At 43.8% G+C, this 23,796-nt stretch overlaps 1 protein-coding gene across 1 annotated transcript in view; it reads left to right on the top strand.

Annotated features, from left to right (window-relative positions):
• The window catches only part of LOC144783239 (uncharacterized), a 62,623-nt gene that overhangs the window by 33,488 nt on the left and 5,339 nt on the right, over window positions 1–23,796 (top strand). Inside the window, exons 2-4 of the mRNA XM_078662321.1 lie at window positions 2,312–2,425; window positions 21,583–21,732; window positions 22,446–22,589. Of these exons, the coding sequence (XP_078518447.1) occupies window positions 2,312–2,425; window positions 21,583–21,732; window positions 22,446–22,589 (408 nt within the window). The remainder of the gene's footprint in view (window positions 1–2,311; window positions 2,426–21,582; window positions 21,733–22,445; window positions 22,590–23,796) is intronic.

A 23,796-nucleotide genomic window follows, 5' to 3' on the forward strand; every position in this document is an offset into this window, starting at 1 on the left:
AGAGGTGTTAACACGAGCAGATGTGCTCGCAGACATAATTAACCCAGCTCTTGCTGCTATATTTGGGAATGTCGCCCTGCGCTTGCTTTCACGTTTGACGTGTACAGTCCTATAAAAGGAAAGTAGAAAAATAACCGCAGCATCAAGACCACTTTAGCTCGGAAGATGGGCCCAGTTTTTGAGGAACTATTTTTCTACCTTTTTAAAGCAGGCTTCTTTAAGGCTTGGAGCGTTTGAAGTCCTCAGTTGTAACCTGGGGGTGTATCAGTAATTAAGAGAGTTGACACATGCGCTTGTGAAATGACTGACATTTTCTATGCATGGTTGGACCTCTGTTGCAAGTGGGTGGTGGGTTTTTGACCAGGCCCGCTCACTTCAGGGGGATAAATATGCAGTTGCAGACATATAATAGATTGGAGTGCAGGACATTTGCGGAATTTGCTTTTGAGGCACGAGGATGCATTTTGTGCTAAATAAAATTTCTAAAAAACACAAGTAACATCGGTGACAGGTGGGATCTGGCCATTCACTTAGTTTCTGATCTCCGGCGCTACACTTTTAATATGAACGCAGCTTAATTACACAATGTGGTACAATAGCTTAATTTCAGGCATTTCACATAAAAAGCATAACACAGAATTCCCAGAATTACACTAATTATGCTATTATAATCAAAATTTCACCCAAGCCCATTCAGATCCAGTTGGTTACATAACTATCAAGATTGTCAGTGTCCTCCACCAGAATGCAAATGTCTCACCGACATGTGGTTAGTGATTCTAAGGGTCTTGCCACTTGATGGAAAATGATTTAAAGTGTCCAGATCTGGCTGAATGGAAATTGAAAGGACCCTACCTCGGGTGACGGAATTGACATGGATCTTACTTTGAGCGGGTGAGCGAGTCAGAGGGTCCCTTATCCACATGTAAGAAGGTTAGTAGGGCCGCCAAATGACGTAAGCATTCGAAGGAGACCACCTCAAGGCGCATGTTGCTTTGATGGGTCCCAACTCCAGTTGCAGAGGGTATAAGGGTCCCATCTCCAGGTGCAAAAAGGTATGAAGGCCTCACCTCCTGGTGCAGAAAGGTTTTACGGTCACCACCACAAGGTCCAAGAAGGTTTGGAGGTTTCCACCTCCAGGTGCAGAGGTTTCAAAGGGAACCACCTATCTGTGCAGGAGGCTCTGAAGGTTCCACCTCCAGGCACAGAGAGGTTTGTAGAGCCTCACCTGCAGGCGCTGCAAGGTTTGGAAGTGGGCCCCCTCGAGGTGCATGCACTTTGAAGAGCCCCACCTCAACATGCGGTGAGGTTGGAAAGGCCCCACCTCAGCGGGAAGGGGTTTCGAAGCCTCTGCTTAAATTTCAGGTTGCTTTGAAGTACCCCACCTCCACGTACATGGAGGCTTGAAGTGCCTCACCTCCACATGCAGACAGGCTCGAAGTGCCCCACCTCCAGGTGCATGTTGTTTGAAAGGTTTTGCCTCCCGGTGCAGGGAGGTTTGAAGTGTACCACCTACTGGTGCAGGTTGCTTTAAAGTGCCCACCTCCACGTACATGGAGGCTTGAAGTGCCTCACCTCCACATGCAGAGAGGCTCGAAGTGCTCCACCTCCAGGTGCATGTTGTTTGAAGGAATTTACCTCCCGGTGCAGGGAGATTTGAAGTGTACCACCTACTGGTACAGGTTTCTTGAAAGTGCCCACCCCACATACATGGAGGCTTGAAGTGCCCACCTCCAGGTCTCTTTGAAGGGCCTCACTTCCACGTGCCTGGAGGCTTGAAGTGCTCCACCTCCAGGTGCAGGGAGGTTAGAAGTGCCACATCTGCAGGTACAGGTTTCTTGAAAGTGCCCACCTCCAGGTCGCTTTGAAGTGCCTCACTTCCACGTGCATGGAGGCTTGAAGTGCTCCACCTCCAGGTGCAGGGAGGTTAGAAGTGCCACATCTGCAGGTACAGGTTTCTTGAAAGTGCCCACCTCCACATATATTGAAGCTTGAAGTGCCCACCTCCAGGTCCCTTTGAAGTGCCTCACTTCCATGTGCAATGTGGTTTGGAAAACCCCATCAACAGGCAGGAGGGACACTCAAAGGGTTTCACGCCAGGTAGATCAGATATTTGAAGGGTCTGTTGTCTCAGGGTGATGGTAGACTAAGAGGGCACCTACTTGTACTGTTTGGCGGCAGTAAGTGACAGCACGTGGTACTAGCTCAGCAGTGGGCTTCATAGACCCACGTGGAGAGCTGCCGAAAAGCTTTCTACTTCACAGATTCTATTTGTAAATGTTAACGATTTCTTTCTTTCGAACTTTTGCAGGGAGCACTCTGGTGTGCAAGGCGTGTTCCGGTTACAACGGATGCATCGGTGTGAAAAGCGTCTGTCAGCCTTCGGAGAAGAGCTGCGCCATCTTTCGCACGAGGACCACACTCGGTAAATACACTTCATGGAATTTAATTTTGTGACGAAATATGTACAAGGAAATCAAACATGCTGAAGACAAGATGAAGAACTACCAAAGTAGCGAAATAGTTCACTGATAATGATGAAAGTTGTGTGGTTGCCATGATGTACGACAGTGCGTCAACCATGCATTCAGTTACCCCACAGTATTGCTCGCTATCTGTCTGCTGTTGCACTTCGGCGCCCCACAATGGGATATGAGGAACTATATAAGTGCTACAATACAGTGACAGGCGTATCTTAGGGAGTTTTGTTGAGGGAGTCTAATAATTCAGTTTGCATGTGGGCCTTTACCCTAAGTCAGGGCCGGAGAGGCCTTTTATTCCACCGGGTATTTCCCTGGTGGGCTGAAGGCACTGGAAACATGTTTTGAATTCCCAGGGCCACTCCTGGTGGCTCTGTCACTTGCCCCAGGCACCCTTAGGTTAATTGCAGTAGGCATGGGAGGCTTCATGAGACAGAGGAAGGGGAAGACAGACAGAAAGTGATCAGACAGGGAGAAGAAAGACAGGAGAGATGTAGAGTGGGAGAACGGATGGATGGAAAGAGAGAATTTCTGCGAGGATAGGAAGGAACAAGGCTGCAGTGGCGGCTCATCTGCTAAGGCGGAGATGTGTCACCCCACTGCTTTTCAGCAGTGTAAAAAAATAAAAATAAAATGATATCAACATGATGTTGTTATCATTTTGTTTTTCCGTGCTAAGGCAGGTTTTGGGACGGGGCTTGACTGTGTCACAGCCAGCAGGGGGGAGGAAACCTGTGCATTTAAGTGCGCATGACTGTTTGGCCAGCTCTCTTGGGCCGGCAAAACAGTTGTGCACTCTTAGCATGTTTCCCACCAGCCTGTAATGCACATCCTGGTGGGGAACATGCAAAGGCCCCCAGTGCCTGTCTGAGCGATGAACCACGGCGCTCAGACCAATCACAACACTGCTAACAGCAGCGTTGTGATTGACTTAGGGGAGCCTTTGTGCTTCCTGTTCTGACCGGACCAAAGTGGACGAGAGACGACGATGGAGGAGAGTTGGCGACCTTACAAGGTAAGTGATAGTTATTTTTTTCAACCACACCCTCGTTCAGTACCAGCCACGACTGCAGGGCAGCTGAGAGCATTTTTGCCAGGCTGGTTTAGCCCTGATAAAAGTTTGATTGCTGTGGGTGTGGTCAATAGGTCTTGGGAGGTTATAGGTTCGGATGGAGGAAGATAATGGCGGACAAAGAGAAAAAGAACAATTTCGGAATCCTCTGTATTATCTTTAAAAAATGTGAGCTGTGTCTGTCTCTAAAAAGAGCATCGGAAAAGCTGCTATTGGGGAGGTGAATTAAGTGCGGGTTATAGGCAGGCCCACTGGAATTATGCGGCAGAGGAGGACCAAATTATGCAGTTGGGTTTACTAAATTTTGTGTTAAGAAAACCCAAATTATCCAGAGAATGCGGCACATATTGTGATAGCATTATTTTGTCATTTTAAAAAATGGTAATACAGCCTGGGAAAATAATTCCACCTTATTTGTATTCATTTAACACCCAAAAAACAGTAGTAAGCAACTGAAGGATACTTAGTGAATATTTGCAAAAGGGCCTCCCAGTGCCCAAAAAACACGTGTTGCCATGTTTTTTGCAACATTTGAACCATTTGAGCTAGAAACAATTTTTTTGTTAAAATCTGCAGATGATGGATTATGTGGCAAATGCGGTAAATCCATATTTATCCGAAAATCGCCTAATGTCATTGGTCCTGGTTATAGGCTGTAATTCCAGTGAGATAATACACGAGGCACAGTGACTGCTACCTGCTGCAATGTCTGTATTTGTGTGTGAGTTTCTTAATTTAAAAAATAGGGTTAAACAGCAGTCAGCCTTACAAAGAACATTTTTTATTTCAGTAGGAGTACGTATCTTAACCTCGCCGAGTAATTTATTGTGTGTGGGAGGCGTCAGGTTGAAACAGTACCAACAGCATAATGTGATAAGGGGGTTGGGGGTCAGGTTCTGTTTCGATTACATTTTTTAACATTAATCATATTTGTAAGTGGAGATACCAGATTGTATAGCTTTACTTTATTTGCAATCACTCAATTTTTGATCCACTGATGAAACTAGGATTTAATAAAGAGGTCTGCATGTTTCAAGGTTACATTGAAAACATGGGAATACGGTAAAATTAAAAGCTTCTCCTGAAATTGGGAGATAGGGCAAAAGAGTTTATGAACAACCAGAATGCTACGAGTTCACCAACCCACTTTATCACAATAGAAAACAAGCACTTCCTAAGTCAATAGTTCTGGCGTTGGCTGCCCGCCTGTTGGCTTTTCCAAGATGTTTTGTAATGTTTTTGTAAATATTAATACTATAACATTTTAATAAGAATGGGGATTATATTTTGTTAAGAAAGCACATTGGCACTCCAGCCCCTGGCATTGAAAGGGACTACTTTCTTTGTGGGTGATGGCATTGTACTTGGGCTGAATGCCATCACTCACACAGAAAGGAACCAATGGCCGAAGTGGGCTGCCCCATGCTGTTTGTTGTGGGTGCGGAAGCAAAATGTGAAAGACACTACTGCAGACCCATAGATGAGGAGGGCTGACTCAAAGCCCCTCTAGGTAAGCATATCAAAAGTATTTGTTTTGTCAAATCATAGCTAACACCAGACCTAGAAAGGGTGTTCCAAAATTTGGCAGAAGGGTTATTTAAGTATAGAAAGCTGTACATATCTGCTCTTTTATAAGCTATAGCTAGAAAGGCCAGGTTTGTCTTGCTAAAGAGGGATAAATGAGGAATAATGAAAAGATATATAGAAGGCTCTCGGCATATTATATCAAATAAAACATTACATTAGTTGGAAAGACACCGCTCACTTTAATATGCTCACCAACTTCACCCCCATTCCTTTCTCCCAAAAGAGGGCACAATATGGTGCTTTTTCATTCCCCCACCTCTTCCGCTTCCCACTTACTTAGATATTTTGACATTGTGTCACTGTGAGCATCCAAATGGATGATCACAGAGTAAACAAGTGAAAATCTCGCCTCTCGGCTAAAATGGTGAGATGGACACTATTAAAAATGGGAAAGCTTTCTTGGCATCCGCTCAGAAGCGAATCATCAGAACTTTATATGAGTGAATCATTCCCTGCGCATGCGCATGAGATCAGGCCTCAGAGCCGGTGAATAACCTGGGCGAACTTGGTACAAGCCTAGAGTAGGATTGTTTGTGGGATACTGGGTTAAAGAATCCTGCTGGCTCCCTGCAAGGCAGCCCTATATTTTTATTTATTTAGATACTCTCAACCTGGTCATGTTCCTGAGCAAGAATCTGCCACGAATGCCACACACACACAGCCGAGCGCCCTAATCTATAAATTTAGGGATATCATTTAGGAATGCATTTAGGGATAGCATTGAACCAGTATGAATAGATCCCCCATCTTCGGAGTTGCAGCATTAGTAGGCGGATACAGTATTAACAGGCAGATAAGCCCTAGCAGGTAGGTACAGTAAATGTATTATCAAGGCACCTCTGTTAATTTATTTTCCATTTTAATAACTAGCCTACATATATTTATGCGAAGGACAAACAACAGAGCTATTGTTGAAGTACCTATGTTGTGTTTGGAGTAGATATGAATTTCTCTAGAGAGTTTCTTCAATAAAAAAGTAGACTCAGCAGAAAAACAACACAAGGTTGCCTCAGCAGAATAGAAGATTCGTGTTTAGACCCCGTGTCAAGAGCACAGGGAGGGGGTAAATTCTCAGGCCCCCCAAACTCATGGTTCACAGTTCATTTGGAACGGGAGAACGGCTGACTTACTGCCCCTGGAGCCACCAATGGATCATGCGGCTGGAACCCTGCTACCTACGCTTCCGCAAACAGCTTAAAACCCTTCTCTTTCCCAAATAGGACCTCTTTCCCTCTTTTGGCCAACGCAAGTACTTATAGCGCAGGGATGCCTCCGGGTCACCAGGCGCTCTACAAATCGTTAAATAAATAAATAAAGGTGGTGACCAGTCCCCCACTGGTAACTGCTTTTCATTTATCACGCGGTCTGCAGTTTTAAGATTGTCCTTTCGGTTGATTCCAAAGACTCCATGCATAGAGAGAAACCTCCCTGCGCATCTGGGCATTTGCTTTTTTTGTATTTTTATAAAAAAATGTATTATAGACAAAACCCTTAATTTTAAGGATGACCCTGAAAAGTAAATATGAATATGTAATGGGCGGTCTCAACATGGCAACCCACACAGCTACATCCAGCCCTCCAGTGGATGCACTTGCATCACAGAGATCCCTACCAGGCTAGCATCAGTGTCTAGGCAGGGCGGGAAGTCCTCTGCCAGCTGGGTGGAGGTAATGACCTTAATCAGCACAGCAGGTAAGTGGGCTATGTGGCAAATATTATAGAACGCTTTTGGATTGTTAACAAAATGCACTAGATGGAATGCCATGGCCAGAACAGTTTATTTCAAAAGACAAATTCTCTCGCTTTCCCTGCTAACCAACAGTATCACAGCAAAGTACGCATATGACATTCAGATGTAGATTCCCGACCTTGTAAACCAAGAGCATGGATTGTTGAAGGATTCCAAATGTTTAGATAAAAGAATTAGACTCGTATAGCGACATCTTAGGGTATGAATGAAGCATTTTGCGAACTTTTTTCGTAAGACATATCCTATTTTATTTTATTAAACCAGTGGTTCAGTTGGAGTTGAGAAATCCCTTTAAAAACTCAAAACGTGCACACATCTCTGGAAGCAGACAGTGGAATCTTATTATAGTGGTTGCTTCTGGTGTTCGACCTCAACACTGGCGTTTTCTGGCCCTGTATGGTACCTTACGCTTTTATTGAGTCTATGGTCTACATACATCCCTAGTCTGTCTCTTCTCCTTACATCAGAGATACACAGTAGATGACTCACCGTGTGCCATAGTTGTTAACACAACATCGACACTCTTCATTACCTAGTAAAGAGACACTATCCTATGGTGAACACATGGTGAGCTGGAAGCCCCCACAGAGAGTAGGTTTTCAGCTTGTGTGTGGAGTCTCTTCACATTTGTGCACCATTTCACGTTTTACTAACTCCCCATGATCATTGGAGGTGGCATTAGAAGCTTATGTTTGTGTTTTGGAGGAGGCGGCTCGGAGTAGCATCTCTGGCAGAGTCAGTCTCAAATCTCAATGCCTTTGCCCCATCCAAGGCACCGTGGTGGGTGCTCAGACAGTGATGCTCTCCGATCCTCGGCCCTCCAAGGCTCCAGCGCTTCTTTCCAAAGATTCACACAAAGAAAATGTTTTCAACTTTGGTAGGTATGGAGAAGATTCTACATACTTCACCACTCTGCCTGTTGTTCCCCTTTCAGCTTTCAGCCTAGGGCGAACTGGGAAAGACTTTAAGTTATAGAACTGTTGGGCAGCATAATTAGGGATATGGTAGTCAGTTCAGGGGCTCCACTATGGCCATGTCACCTGAATCTAGCACCGTTTAAACCACATGTCCAAGTGAATCTCTGGAGTGCTTGTTGCAGACCAACATCTCCAACAGCTTTTATAAGAAGTTCTGCCACGCATGAAAAGATGTTACTCCTGCTAACCAGTTCCCCAACCTCGCCCAAGCAATTCGGACCACTACCATTCTCCTCTTGCCTTTCTACCAAGACCTGCAGGCGGCCATCTTGCTCTGTTGTACATTGCTGAACAACAGCAGTGAGAGCAGAATGTGAGGCCCTCAGGGAGAGTTTGGAGCACCAGGGAAGTGTGGTAGAAGTAGACATCACTTAACTCCCCGCTTCTCCTCCTACTGTGGCCTTACAGAGTGCCCTCACCTGCAGCCAGGGTGCCCAGACTCTGTTGGATTTGCCTTAAATGTGTAATACTGTTCCCACCATCACATCAGAGGGCAAAGGTAGGGAGCGTTGGGTTGAGGGCTTCACCATGTGTACAGGGGCTCGCTAATTCCTTGCAGTGCAGCACACGCAAGAAGGGCCCAATCAGAAGAGCAGACGTCATGTTTCTTGTGTTAGTATTATTTAATAAATAGATGCTGGATGTGGGGAAGAACGACCTAGACACTCAGAGTGAAGCCTGAAGGTAGGACATCGGGACATTGCATGCTGGGCATAGTGTCCACATTTTGAAAGAACTGTGTCCTTGGGGGGCAGATGCATGGCACTTCCCATCTGTGCAGGATGATGGAACAGCAATGCGAGAGGGAAAAATCTGGCATGCTTTGCCGGTCCGCTTGCAGACGCGTCCTCCATTGATAGTGGCAATTCAACAGCATGGAGCTAGTCGAGAAGAAGGTGTAATCTTTTTTTTCCAGAGCTGCCTCCTACATCCTGCCACACGTCATATCAAGCTCACAAAGTGAAGCCAACTATGACTGACTTCAATTATTAGAATGCATCTCAGCAACTCTACCCTGGGCCATTTCATAATGTATTTGTTAATGGCATGTTGCCACGCCATTATATTTTTATCATCTTCGCTGACCCAGATGTGCATCTTCGTCGATGAGTTCCATCCGATCCCACAAGCAGCATGTACCTGGGACCAGGATCCAAGTAGATCATTTCAGTTTCCCGCAAGAAGGATTTCCTCGTTGAATAGACCAGCAGTTAAGCTTACAAATTCTTAATGGCCACTAAACAGCAGAGGAAAAAGCATACAAACTGGCTTAGAACTAAGCAAATCTAATACTGAGACCTAGAATTAGCAAATTTCGAGCTGATTGGCTGCAGGTGTGGGAGCAGGATATATGCATGAGGTGAATAATGGCATTGTGGGTGATGGAGATGGCAGAGGTCGAGGGACAGGCTTTAATATCACGGGCACTACTAATTCACGTATAAGTGATATTCTTGCTAAGAGATTTGATGTGCTGAGTGATGCCACAACACCACCACCCAGAGAGCGATGGCCAACAGGCATGCCAAAGGGAGATCGGTGATCGGGCTAGACACAAGTTGCCTGTGCTGTCACACAAGAAGAGATTTCGATGATAGCGACCCCGTCCACTGCTCGGCTGACATTTGACATGGTATGCACTATAGAAATAGCATGTACATATGTGCATACATACAGTGCAGTTGCACGCCGGCACCACTGCCTGCATGATCAATGCAAGTCAACTGAGAGCAGAATGCAACCGGGGTGTGTATAGTGGCATGAGTTTTAGATAGCGTAAAGTTACACCAGCAACAACACCAAGATCAGGGCAGATACACAGGTGCACCTGAATGCTGAAAAACAAATTTGAAAGCATCAATATCATGGCCGAACGTTCCAAGTATCACTTTCTTCTTTTCTTCAAACTTTTCATTTGTTTCACAATAATCCATAGACATCTTCATCGCAACAGCTGAACAGCCCATATGCCTGCTGAGGCGTTCTGTGTTGCTTTTTTAAGGCTCTAATACTGATTCACATTATTAAAATATGCCCAGAAACATTCAGCATTTTTACACAAAATGATAGAGTCGCACTTGCATGAGCCATCCAACAAAAACCTGCTTGTCATAAATCACTGATTAAATGATAGATTTCCACCATACTTTATAAAACCTTGAAAAAGTTACCAATTTTAGTGTTATTATTCCACAACAATCATCACACTCAAATCCTTGGAAGTCATCACCGTCCTGCATTTACATTCATCCTATTTAAATTGAGTCACACTCCTTGGTAGAGGTGGTGTGGGAGTCATCAGTGGTTACAGAAGTTTACTGAGGAACAGTGTTGTGTGTGTCTGTGTACACAACTAGAGTAGGACATATTTCCTGTATGTGGAACTTTGTATGGGCGCACACACTATAGATGGTGACAACGGCTGCATCATGTGACTTGCCATAGTGCCTTATAGACAGATGGTTGCTCTATGCCTGTTTACTTTCCTGTTGTTCTCTTTGGGGAGTCAGTGCCAGAGTATCTCAGTGCCCATAGCAGCTTCACCTAGCCTGACTTGTAGTGTGCTTTTATGTGGATTGATGTGGGCAGTTGTAATGGCTTAGCTAGACCTTTGACCGCCCGTGGCGATCAGAGATTTGCCACCCCCCAACAGCCACAGGTAAGAGGGGGTGGCAACAGTTCCTGCGTTTGGCTCGTGCCACCAGGGGCACACTGCCCCCCTCCCCCTGCTACGCCACTGAGCAATTGCCTAATTTTAGCTGGTCACTGACAGTGGGGACCACCAGCACTTATTTTTGGGGACTGGCACTTATTTTTTCGCATCAGATATTTACCTAGCAAGAGGAAGAAAAACACAGCAACCGGAAAGATGGTGGAAGAGAAAGACGGCAAATCATCACATGGGAGAAAGCAGGAACCTGCAAGAGTGAGATAAAGGGGCTCAAACTAGTGGCATAGCAAGGGGGGCGGCATGAGTTGTGGAGGCGGCGGCCTCCCCTCCTGCTCCTACCTGCGGCTGTCGGAGGGCGGCAAGCTCTCTTACATGGAGCTGCCGCGGGGTGGCAAACACAGGGACTGCCACGGGCAACAAAAGGTTTAGCTAAGCCACTGGCTCGAATCGAACTGACTTGAAACTACGCTATGTGGCATAATGGTTTAATTTCCTGAATTTTGAGGAACAAGAACAGTAAATGGCAGAAATTACACAGGATTGCGCCAGCATAACGGAAATTTCTCCCGAGGCCTTGTAACATCCTATTTGTGGATCACGGGGAAAAGGCGAATGAACAAATTCGAATAAACAAATTCGAATAAACAAATTCGAGAGGTTGCTGCACACAGCACTTTTTTCACTTCGTTTAAGCTCAGAACGCATTCTTGCGTCTAAAACGGACCCAAGGATACATTTTGCACTAAAATATAGCACAAAATGCCAATTTTGCATAATTTTGCGCTATTTGGTGTAAATTTGTCACATGAAATTAAGGTGAAATTCGCAAACCCCTTGTAACCTCTGTGGACCCTGATGGTCATGCAGTCACACTGTTGACCTTCAAATGAACCCTCCTCCCCTGTGGCTTCGCCCCCTTCTCTTCCTGATGTCTTGTCTAAGCATGCGTGCAGTTTCAGTTGTTTGTCAATGAGGTTGAGGTGTCTCGGCAGGTTGTCTGCCCTGGAGTAATGCACAATTCTCTCCTTCGTGCAAGCCTCAGGGCGTGGGTTGGTGACGATGGCATCTGTGCTTTTATGCAGTTTGTGCAGGTGCATATCAACAATTTTGCTTCAATAGCAATGGAAGTAATGTTCCAGGAGGTTTTCATTTAACCTCTTACTGCTCTTTGATTCGGGCGGGCATTCGTTGTCAATATTCCTGAGTCCCTTGTTTTTTTCGTGCTTGTTTGGCTCGAGTAAATACTTTTATTCGCTCGTTTCTGTGTCTCTACTCCCTTTTTTCACTGTGAATCGCTTTATGAGTGTTTGTTTCTGTTGGGGCGGGTTAGTTAAACATGCTTTTCATTACATTTTATATTTTTTGGGTGTCACAGTCTGAGTGTGGTTATGCAGTTGCAGCTGTTGCTACTTTTATACCACATTTTTTCTCGTTCAGTTACAGTCTTTTCTTTTTTGTTAGGAGGGTGTGGAATTGAGGTGTTTCTCTTATTTGCTGAACTTAGCCTCGCCCTCGTCTTTTAATTAGACGGTGTAATCGACACCTTCACCTTTGAGGTGATGATACCTTTCATTTGTGAGTACACAAGATTTTAGGTGGGAGTTAATATGTTTATTCAGTAGTAAATCCAAGCACAAGTGGGAAAATCCGTGTAGTCAGAAAATATCTTACCGAGAAGCGTGGCTGGGAGCCCTCATTTTTAGGGCTCGTAGGGCTTTAAGTGGGCCGGGTCCTGCCGGTGCTGATCACCGGCAGTTTTGAAAAGCAGGTGCTGAGACGGGTCTCTATCTGGCTCTCCATATTTAACCTCATCCTCAGGATGAGAAAACACCTTATCTCTAGCAACAGGAACACCATTCACTGCCTTTGCTAATGTCAAAGAGACTCCTCATATTTCTTTCACAGTCAAATAATTACAGAACCGAAGAATTTTCAATATTCTATACAACGAAGCCATAGTTGTTGCTTATTTATCTTACGCAACTACCAACCATTGGCAAAGCCAATAGCCCTGACTTGTTGCAGGTGCATTGTTACTTGTTGCAGTGTATATCTCTATGCAATGACAGAAGCAGCAAAATACCAGTCGGCAACACGCTGCGCTAAGCACAGATTTTTGCCTTGTATATTTTTGAACCACACCCTTAATTACATCGCCATGCCCCTTTGAGAGACCCCTTAGTTTTTTCATTCCAGTTAAAGCCCTGAGGGCTGTTTCTGTAAAGGTGAATAAGTCTTTCCCATACCTGCCAACTTGAAGAACAGTCTCATCAGTGAGAGGAGGAGGTGAGGCTTTGAAGGGGGCGGGGCCTCGATCTGATAATTACCTAGGAGGCACTTCTGAACCCCACCTGCCCCCAAGCACCCTCCTACAAAATAATAAAAAAGCTTGCTGAGGCTGGTGCTGATGTTGTGGGTTGTTTTCACACCCTTTAACCCGTTTGCTGCTTCGAACGTTCAGCGCCAGTGCTGAACGTTCGAAGAAACGGGTGCGGCCGCGTCGGCCGTTGGACGTGCGCGCACCAGGGAGGTTAATGGACGTCGGCAGTTCAAAGCCTCGGAAAACGAGCTGGAAAAACAGTTTGTAGTGGTTTTCAGCCCATTTTCCCTGCTACCGTGTGATATTGGCTCTTCATCGGAGACCGTGTGAAGGGAGCCGATATTGTGTGTCACACGGTGCGACCATGTGAGTTGGCAGCTATGCTTTCCAGTTGCAGGCATTTGCTGCTTTGCTCAATCCAGCCCTGGGTCGCTCCTTCAGCCCAGAAAGATTGTTCCAGAACTTGACCGTTGGAGAGTCTACATCTAATTAGAGAGTTCCAACTCTTTTAAAGAAGGTAATTAACGTTGCTTAGTGTATTAAGAAATAAAAAGATAAAGGTGGGAGGCTAAACTTTTTCTTAGAATCCTAACACTGCCAAATGTCTGGGTTGCCAAATTCTGACGCTGCCTAGTCTTGTTTCTACCTTGTACGTCTTTCTTCCACCATCTACACTTCTTGTCTCTTTATCTCGTACTTGCAGATTGCTTTTCATCTCCACTTTCTCCCTTTGTCACTGTTATCCACACTCACTTTTCCTCTTTCTATGTCCATTTCAGCCTTTCACTTCTGTTCTGGCTCAGATTATAATGAACATAAATAAACCCTGGTTTCCAATAATGCGTATTGGTGCTCAGCACTGCAACCTCCAAATTAAGCAGTGGTACTTAAAAATCACAGAATAAAACCCCGGCCTGCATGGGGGTGGGCATTTATTGCTGCTTCCCCTCCCTTTTTGAGCAGCCACCTTTCCAGCTGAAAATAGCAGACATTTGTTCATGTTTTGAGATTCCGCAGGTGCTCACAGTTTGTGTCTGAATAATCATTTCAGTAAAGCCATCTGAATTCCTTTTTAATGTAGCAATTTTGCCTCAGCCTGCATTCATAATATTTTAAGACTAACATATAAAGCTTGAAAATAATAGTGATTTACTGATTTATATTTAAAAACAAATTTAAACTTACTTATGCCTAGTCTATTCACCATCAATGAGAAATTAATTTCATTTTTGGGGATGTGGGTTTTTGTTTACTTGTTTTATTTTAGATTTTTTTGCGAAATCTGCACTGCTGAACCTTTTGGCTCAGCATCTATATTTTTCGTATAACAAACACTTTTCCAAACCGCCCATTCTCCAGGCTCCAACATGGCCTGGTTGCCCCGGTTACCGAAGCATCCTTTATCCTACCAGCATTATAAGGGGCGTATTGAACTCTAAAAACATGCCAACATGGATCATTCTCGACAGCGAATATTTTAAAATCTTATTCCCTAAACGAAAAGCTAGCTTTCTCACGACTGTTTCGGCGAGAGTCTTAAACGGAGATTACCAAGGCGAAAGACCACTCGATGACGATTCACTAATAATTGTTAATCAATATATTCAATTTATCATGACGTTGCCTCTACAAATTGAAAAGGAGAAAACAAGATGACTCAGTGAGTGAAACGTCGATACTGACGCCTACTGTGATTTGCACGCCACGAGTTTAAACCCTACTGTGGCAAACTCAGACATACATTCCAATGAGGTGGATAAACTGAGAACCATTAAAATGAGTCATATTAATAGATGTTGTTTTCGAACATTTACAAACTGCATAAGTGTTATGTAAAACATGTTAATACAGTTATAATAAAGTTAGTATTCGCCAATAACGTCTTCGTGTATATATTTTTTTTAGATCAGCTAAAGGAGCATACTTTTCATTGCTTCATGTTTAATATTTAGTTTCTTCAATAAGAGACAGTTCATATACATCATTTTCACCATTCCTCAGCAGGATGGACCATGGAACCTTTTAGCACAGCTTTGTCCCTGCAGTATTATTACTTAAAATGATTGAAATATTGTAAGATGAATACAAGTAGTGGTCTGAAAAATAAGAAAAGTAAAAACAGGGACAGTTCACGAGTTCAGTGTCAAGAGCTGGGTCACAGTGTGAGGAGGTGTTCAGTGACTATGTTTCAGTAAAGACAGGCTCCAAGCATGGTGGCATGTGAGCCCGGTGTGTGAGGGGGCATCTACTTGGGAGACTTCTGAATGACATCAACCATACATTGAGAGCGAAGCTTGAGTTCTCGTTAATAACACCGTTGTGGCCGATGCAGATAAGCGGGGCGGGGAAATCAACAGATGACGGAATAGGATTTCGCACTGCAGCGCGAGCAATGAACTTCGTTTTATTTATTTATTTGTTTACTTACCTCTGTTGGGCCGTATTCCATAGTTTACTACCCCCACCTTCCCGCAGTACTCTCTCCACGGGCCGCTACTGTAATTTTCCCTATTCTGTCGTCTGTCAACTTCCTCTGCCCTGTCGGGCTTACCTGCACCAGCCGCCGCTGTAATACCACTCAGAACCCTGAGGAGAAAAGCATTAACCATCCTCAGCCTAGCTCCAGGTTGGGAAACATCATTTACTACGAAGGAATTACCCCGCATAACATTTACCACGCGTCACTCACCACGCAAAGGTCTTTTCCACGCGTATGCCTTCAACGTCCGTCTTTACCACGCGAGTGGTATTCCTTCCTGTCGTTCTGCCTGTACGATCTGCGTGGGCTTGGGGGGGGGATTTAGGGGCTGGGGGGGGCTAGGGGGGAGTTGGGGGGCGGGGGCTAGGGGGGGTTGGGGGGTCTCCCCCCACAAAAAAAAACAAGCGGATAATAATAAATAAATAAGAAGAAAACTTTTAAAAAAACCCTCTACAATGCCTCAAAACGAACAAGGTAATAGCCTCACCAACAAGGAGACGTGTACGTCATAATTGAAGTCCTTTATCAATTTTGATAGACGTGTTTTGACGCTTGTTTCCATGGTCGGTGGAAGAAAGGGCTGATGGGGAAAGACGTACAGGGGTCAGATAAGAATCTAAACTTTGTTAATTAAGGTATCATTTAAGCGCATTATGAAAAAAAGAAGAATAAAATGTAAGGGAATCTGTTGTTTTTAATTGTTTAAAACATCGATCTTTTCCTTCGTACTGCATGTAGCCTATCAGCATCGTTATGTAAATTTAAATGGGACGTGAGATGTTTCGTAACGTTATTTTTGCGGAGTAAAAACATGCGTTGTCAAATGCTGCGAGGTAAAGACACATGCGAACTAAAGTTCGCGTGGTAATGCCATGCGTGGAACTTGTCTTCGTGGAAAACTCATATATTCCTCCAGGTTCTCTCACTTGAAGATTTATGTCTGACCTTGTACGATGATCCGCCGCCTTTTGGCTAGGTTTGCACGATAGAAATGCCATATACATACATACACATGTACATGCATACAGAAAACAGCCAATCAATGCATCCCACGTACACGGGTCCTGGACAGGGGAAGTGGACCACTGGAAGCCCTTCTTCTGCGTTAACGTCCGCAGTCTTTTTCTACACACGTCTGACGTTCAATAGTGGATACCACTCGCTGAACAAACTATTTGGCTCATCGTAAACTAATCCTACGTCAATTTATGTTAATCAGCTTTTGTTTGAGCAAGCATCCACAGACAGGGTTTTGATGCAGACTCAGGCTTAAATCAAGAAAGACGAGTAACAGTTGCCTCCAAAAAGGATAGCTCAGTTGGCACCGGTGGTGGGCACCAGCACTCAGTCTTAGTGATCAGGACCTATTTTTCATCATCAGACTTTGAGACAGAGAAGTAAGAAGGATGAAGAGAAACATTACAAAGCAGTGATGAAGGAAGCCAGCAGGAAGAAACTCTAACCTGCAAGAGTGAGATAAAGAGACGAGAAGTGGAGGGTGGTGAAAGAGAGAGGCATGAGATGGAATGAAGATCAAGCCGCCTCGTTAGTCCAAAGCCCCAGCATTCGGGAGCACCAGCAGCTGGCTTCTAAGAGAATCTGTGGGCTACTGCACTTTTGGTTTTTTAATTAAGCCCTGCTAAACAGCCAAGTGTTCAGAGCTCTTTGAAAGGCTGGCAGAGAATGAATGTAGAGTATGCGGAACAGTTCCGAACCTCTTCAGGAGTGAAGATTCTACATCCTCAAGAGTGAAACTAATTACAGCTGCGGGTGACGAGAAATAATGCATAAGGACATCTCCTAAAACACAAAGGGATGTCAGAATGCAGCCCTTTTGTAATGCAAGGATGTTCATGCCCATAGACTGAATGGCGAGCCATCTACAAAATCATGATAGCATTTTACAGTAATAAAGGACTAAATTATACATCAGGGTTGACTGAATTATGCAGCAAAAAAAGCTCATTTTAACTTTCTATATAATGCAGCATGTTTTGTGGCAGTGCTGTTGTGATTTTGTACAATTTTAACACATCAACACTGTCGAAGCAAGCACTTCTGAATGCATAGATCAGTTTAACACCTGAATACATAATCAATTACCTATAGCTTCCTGTTCATTGCGTTCCCTATCAGTACATCCCTCCCTCCTCAACTTCTCTATGCACCTACACAACTTATATATAGTTATCTTACTTTACAGGAGGCATAGATACGAGTGTGGAACACATTTTAAGTGAAATTTTGTAAAAATGATGCATACATTTTGCAAAACCCACTTGTCAGCATCTTGTGTGGGAATGGCTGTATGAGCATACACAAAATAGTTTCTGGAGACTGGTTCCAGAAGGAAATATCTCCTGTAAGGCATTTCCTGCATGGACCAGCCTACTGTGGGAAAATATCGCACCTGCGAAATTCAGAAATGTGTAAAAATTCATTCAGTGGTGTAAACACATTTTAGATGGGCAAACTGTGTAGGTTAGTTTGCACTCGTGCTCAGGGGAAGCATGTAAGATTTTAACAAGTTGTACATTTTTTTAAAAGGAACACCCATCTGATGAGTCCAGGTATGGGCATGATGACCATCAAAAATCAGAACTGCACGAAATAAATAAATAATGGTGAGACATAATTTAAGCATAAATATAGTAAGCTAGTGCAACCCAAAAGCTAACATCCGTACATGGGATGCTGTAGACCAGTAAAAATCAATTTTGTTATTGGTGGGAGCGAATGTAACATACATCACAGCCTGGAAATATGGAGCTGCGGTTGCCTCTCTGTGTATCCAGACTGTGTACATACAGTATCGTGAGAGTAAACAAGTTGGGCCCTGTTAGAGCAAGGTGTGCCATTTCCCATACCCCATAAATACCAATAGCGCAGGGGGAGACATTTATAGAGTCAGTTGTTGTCTCCTGTTCTGAGTTTTGGCCCAAATCTTGCAAGTTTAGGCTCTTTTCCAGGCATTTGTAACTAATACATTTTAGAAGGTTTGACCAGGCAGACTTTGTCAGAGGAAAATTGCAGGGCTGGGAGAATTACAGCTACTACAGGTGGGTTTTATTGTCTGACCCAGAATTCAGATTTCTGATCTTTGCAGATAAATCAGAATTTACTCCCAGTGTCTGAATCAGGGCCTTAGCAATGTCACAACAGGCAACAAGATTTTACAAGAGCATCGACACAGAACTTCTAGAGGTGGTCTGTGGGTACACACGGTGTGGACATCATTTGGTGGTGGGGGGGGGGTCTTTAGCAACCATGTGCCCCGGAAACTGTCAGATCACCCCCCCTGAAAGCTGAGTATCAAACAACTACAGAAAGAGAATTACCAGCACTTTCTCACTGACAGCATTCACAGGCCTCATGCTCCCCCATCCTGACAATTGCATGACATTTTGTTTGAAATAAGTGTTGTGACACTAAAGAAATTGAATAGGCATTGTGCAATAAGTTAATTACTCCAAAATCTCATGGAAAAAAGCAAAAGGGAAGCGTGGGGATTTCAAGGCTAAGCATATGGCTGGATGCACCCCCTACCTACCAGAACAATACTCTACTACAAAGGTTTCAAACGTTCTTCAGGGCTTCACAAGTCTCTTTGGGAGACGAAAGGCGTTGGCTACGGCTATGTTTCTTTGCCTTTGGATAAATGAAGAAAACTCCTTTTATGAAAAGTAAAGAGAAACTACCTCAAGAAAACACACTCCTTGGATTTGGATGTCTTTTGTGTGCTAACTGTCTTGAACTTTGATGTGATATGCCTATATTATGCTGTATAGTGCTGAGCTTCTTTGCATTTAATGTTACTGTAGGACTTGTTCCTAGTTAAGGTGTATAGAGGGGAGTGCTCCTTGGTTCCTTGCACTATTTGATAACTTGAGACACTATTCATTTGTTGGGTGTGGTTTCTAATAGCCTCTACCCTCTTTCTTTTGGCATTCATCTTAACATTCCAGTTATGTTTCCTTATCCCTATTAAAAATGCAGTCAGATACATCATTTCGAGCATGCCCTTGGTAGGTTGGTCTCTCTAAAAGTGTAGTAGTATCCAAAGCATTATTTCACATTCCACTTCACTTTGTCACCCACAGGACATAAGTGACACAAATATTACAGATGGCCCTTACATAGCGGCTCAGTGGCACTCTGTTTTCACTCCCTAAAACCAAATAACTTATTTCAGCATGACGTTTGTCTTGGTTACTCATGGGCATAGGTCATGCTCATCTTTACCGAAGCCGGGCGATCCTCCCCTCAGATCAGTTCAAATCCCCCACCCCGGGTTGGGTGGCAACAGATTGAAGAACTCTGCTCTACTAGCTGGTTCCTTTAACCCAGGGTGATGCACAAAAGAGCCTGCCATACTGTTCGTGTGAGTGCTGGATAAGGCCCACTTGAAGTCTCAGATGAATTTATTGGCAGCTGGTGAAACCTGAGCATCACAGGGACGACGCTATGGGGGCTTTTGTTTGCACATCTTGATCTCTGTCAGGAAGGGATGACCATGCCAGCAGTCACTGAAGGCCTTTAGAGAGGGCAAGGGCTTGCTACTGTGACTCCTCTACCCTCATTGTGTCTTCTTCCCAGCCATCATCTTCTTCAGTAAAAATTGTAATTTTTACAAACTAGTTTACAATTACTCCAGGATTTTTGCATCGGTTTCCTTTCTTTTCTTGAGGATTAAGGCTGCTCAAACTTCAATTCTTGGTATGGATTTAAGGTCAAAGGTCAGAAAATGGTGCTTCCTGTGTTTCCTGACATCTTGATGTCAAAGATTGTGTGATCTCACTCTTTCGACTACAAGAATTTGGTAAAATTACTCCAGTGAGCACATTAATGTTTTATCAGTTCTCTGTCTGATTTAACAGGGCATTTTACCGAAGCCGTAGCTCATGTTTGTATGATGTGAGAACAGTGGGTAGATTACGTTTTATCACTTGGACACACTTTCACCGCTCCTATGGTTTACTCTTAAAGGCTTATCCTTATACTTATGCTCTCAACCAGACATTGTTCAATTTGATTGGATGAGTCGGTTTTGAGAGACAAGTGCATGAGGTGTGTTTTTTGATCCTATCACAGCCAACGGGACTGAAATAAATGGTCTACACACTGGCCTTTTCAAGCTGGCCCATCTGGCAGTGCTAGATTGCCCAAAGCTCTAGTCCAACATTGGTTAGAGCTGCTGGAATAATGTAAATCAATCAATGAATCAATCCGGCTCTATAAAGCGCGGCTAATCCCCCAATAGGACATCCAGGCGACTGCAGGTCCCAGAGGCTTAATCAAACATCCAGATCTTGAGGACCATTCGGAATTCCAGAAATGAGGTGATGGTCCAGAGGTGCGTTGGGAGGCTGCTCCAGGTCTTTGCTGTAATGTGGGTGAAGGAGCATCCTCCACTTCTGCTTCCGTAGATGCGGGGAGTATGGGCTAGTGAGAAGGAGGCAGAAAAAATGCAGACATCCGGCCGCATCAATTTTGGCATAATTTCAGGATATCCTTACTTGTCATCTGCATTGAGGGAGAGGTGTGGTGCAGCGGCGAGGGCGTCTGACTCCGGAGTGCGGGGCTCACGGTGCTACCGCAGATGGCAGCTCAGCCTAGCATCATGTGACTCTGGGCAATAGCTCACTTAATATCACTGACGACCCCCAGCGCCTTGAAACCCTTAAGGGGGTGATATGTTTGCGCTTCACAAATGGGAATTATGATTAATATAATTATCAATATTATTATTATCTGCTGCAAAACTTGCAGATGTCAACAAAAAAACATTTGCAACTAACTCAAATTGATTAAAAGTTACTTACAAAAGGTGTCCCATGTGGTGAATCACATCACAGTGGTAGACCCTTTGCAAGGTTATATGATCCCCTTTTAATTATCGATTGCAGTATTCAGTTGTTAATTTGGTATCAATGAGGTGACATCTTTGCTCATAATGTATTAATTTTTGCTAAAATGACAGAACAGTGAAACATTACTGCCACGGAATATGCTGCATAATTTGCCTTTTCTTGCTGCATAATTTAGTCAACCCTGCTGCATCAGGTGGTGCTTCTTTTTCGCGAAATTCCAGTGGCCCAGTATATGATTCTCATCGAATAAAGTGCTTTGTGGCACATGCTGTTTGCTGAATCTAGTTGATCCTGCATGAAGCCATAGCAGCGTCTTTTTGATTATGGTAGGAAAGGGAGACATCTTCTCACCTTTGACTGTTTTTTCTCATCACAGGCAAGGTGAGCACACCATCTTTTGTGAGGACGTGTTTTAAAGGGCCTGGCACATGCAACACACTATACAGCGTGACCGCCGGGAACTTCAGTGTGACGAGCTACTCTAAGTGCTGCAGGGAAAACATGTGCAATACCGGCTCCTTAAACTGTAAGTACCTTAACCAACAGTCACGTATCTAGAAGGCGTGTTTTATGTTTGCGTAACCTGTCTAAGTGGTCAACCTGTGAAGTTGTCCAGTGTAACATCAGCTCCTGTAATAAAATGCTAAAAAGTTTTCAGTACCATAGGATGAAGGAATAGGTGTGTACATTGTGGTATTACATCCAATAGCTATGGATAGGTGTTTCTCGGCTGTCTGTCAAACTGTGGGCGCGGCTGATGAGACCACATATTTTTCCAGACCCATGCTAACGTGATATTCCAACTTGGTCTTATTCCGAATTGATTGTCAGTAATGAAGGTAGGTGCAGCAGCTACATGCTGCTAAGTTTTGACCTCCATTATGCTACCCATCTCCTGTGGGGAAGATTCTATAGTAGAAAGGGTTCAAGGCTAAGAAGGATTGCAAAAAGAGACATGCCCATGATATTAATTTTAAATGTAAGAACTTCACAATATTACATTTTGTTTAGTGACCTAATTCCTTGCCCCTTGGAGGCAGGAAACAACAGGACTCAAGTTAACACTGCACTAATTAAGCAAATGACCAACATTCTTCAAGTTATGTTTTTTCAAAAAACAAAATGGCACTAAGCTATGCCCATGTCCAAAAGGCAAGGTGCTTCACTAATGGACTCCATCCACTCTGTGATGTAGGTGAAAATCATTACTTGACCTTCTGTGCTCTGACTAATTTGCAGTGCCTCCCACGAACACCACCGCCAACGGCTTCCAGTGCCCCTCCTGCTATGCGCGTAAGGCAGCCTCGTGCAATGCCAACACAACCGTCGACTGCAGGGGAGGAGAGAACAGATGTATTCGCTTTGCTGGGATTGTAAAAACAGGTAATTGCTTCAGATTGATGCCAAAAAGATAATAGGTGGTGTGAGCACTTGCTAGAGGGATTAATGAACAATTGACAAACTCGCTGTGGCCATTTTCCAATGTGGAATGCTACACAAAATGTATGCCAAAGGATATCTCATGCAGCTATGCTGAGGATATAAGGAGCCATCCGATGAATGATGTCACATTAGATCGCTGACATCATCATAAAACCATAACTCTCAAATGTCAGTGTTTTTTCGATTTTAATTTTCTATGTGTATATATATATATGTATGTATGTGTATATATATATATATATGTATGTATGTGTATATATATATATATATCTATCTATATATATATAGATATATATATATATATATATATAGAGAGAGAGAGAGACGAGAGAGAGAGTATATAAGCAGATGCACAGAATAAATTATGCTATATATAATTATTGTTGAGAGGACGAGGAGGGGGTCCAGGAGCGACCAAGCCTTGATGTGAGCATTATGCCTTCCTTTCCCAACAATGGTGTTAAATAGCATATTACACTATGTGCATATAAGGGCATTTTTCCAAATATATTGCTATAAAAAAGTTATTGAAGTGAAACTAGAAAGTAAAAAGTTACATTTATACAGTAAAGTAAAATCACAGTAAACATTTATATGGTAAAGTAAATTTACAGTGAATTGTCTGTGTGACTAGTAAGAGAGTTGTTTTCCCCGTGTAAAGTCCTTATACACGGTCAGTCAGCCACTAAGTTTTTCTCATGCCAGTTTAACTGTACTGTGATCATAAAATAGCCTTTGCAATGTAGTATAAATGTGTGAATGTGCATGTGTTAGTACACTATATTAGTACAAAAGACATAGTGACGCCCAGTGTGAATGTGCAATCAATCAGCGGTAATGCACTTGGCTCATGTTTGGTTTGGGGTGGGCAGATGCTTCCAGGCTAAGTGATGTCTGGAAAGATATATTTAGATGGTCCTGTGCATCAAGCTGGGGACCTCACATTGCTCCAGTTAATCCATGGGAATCACTTGAGCCCCTTGAGGTTTGGTGTGTCTTCCTATTATTTTGCAGATAGAACTGGTTCAGGGTATATCTGTGTGTAATCCACACACTCCTAGCTCACTGACGAGCCTTAGAGTGTCTTTAGGAGATGTAAGGGTTGTGAGAGCTCAATATTATTCTCAAGGCGGAAGGGGATGTGGTA

The sequence above is a fragment of the Lissotriton helveticus genome, chromosome 9 (assembly GCF_964261635.1).
Source record: "Lissotriton helveticus chromosome 9, aLisHel1.1, whole genome shotgun sequence".
Classification (NCBI taxonomy): Eukaryota; Metazoa; Chordata; class Amphibia; order Caudata; family Salamandridae; genus Lissotriton; species Lissotriton helveticus.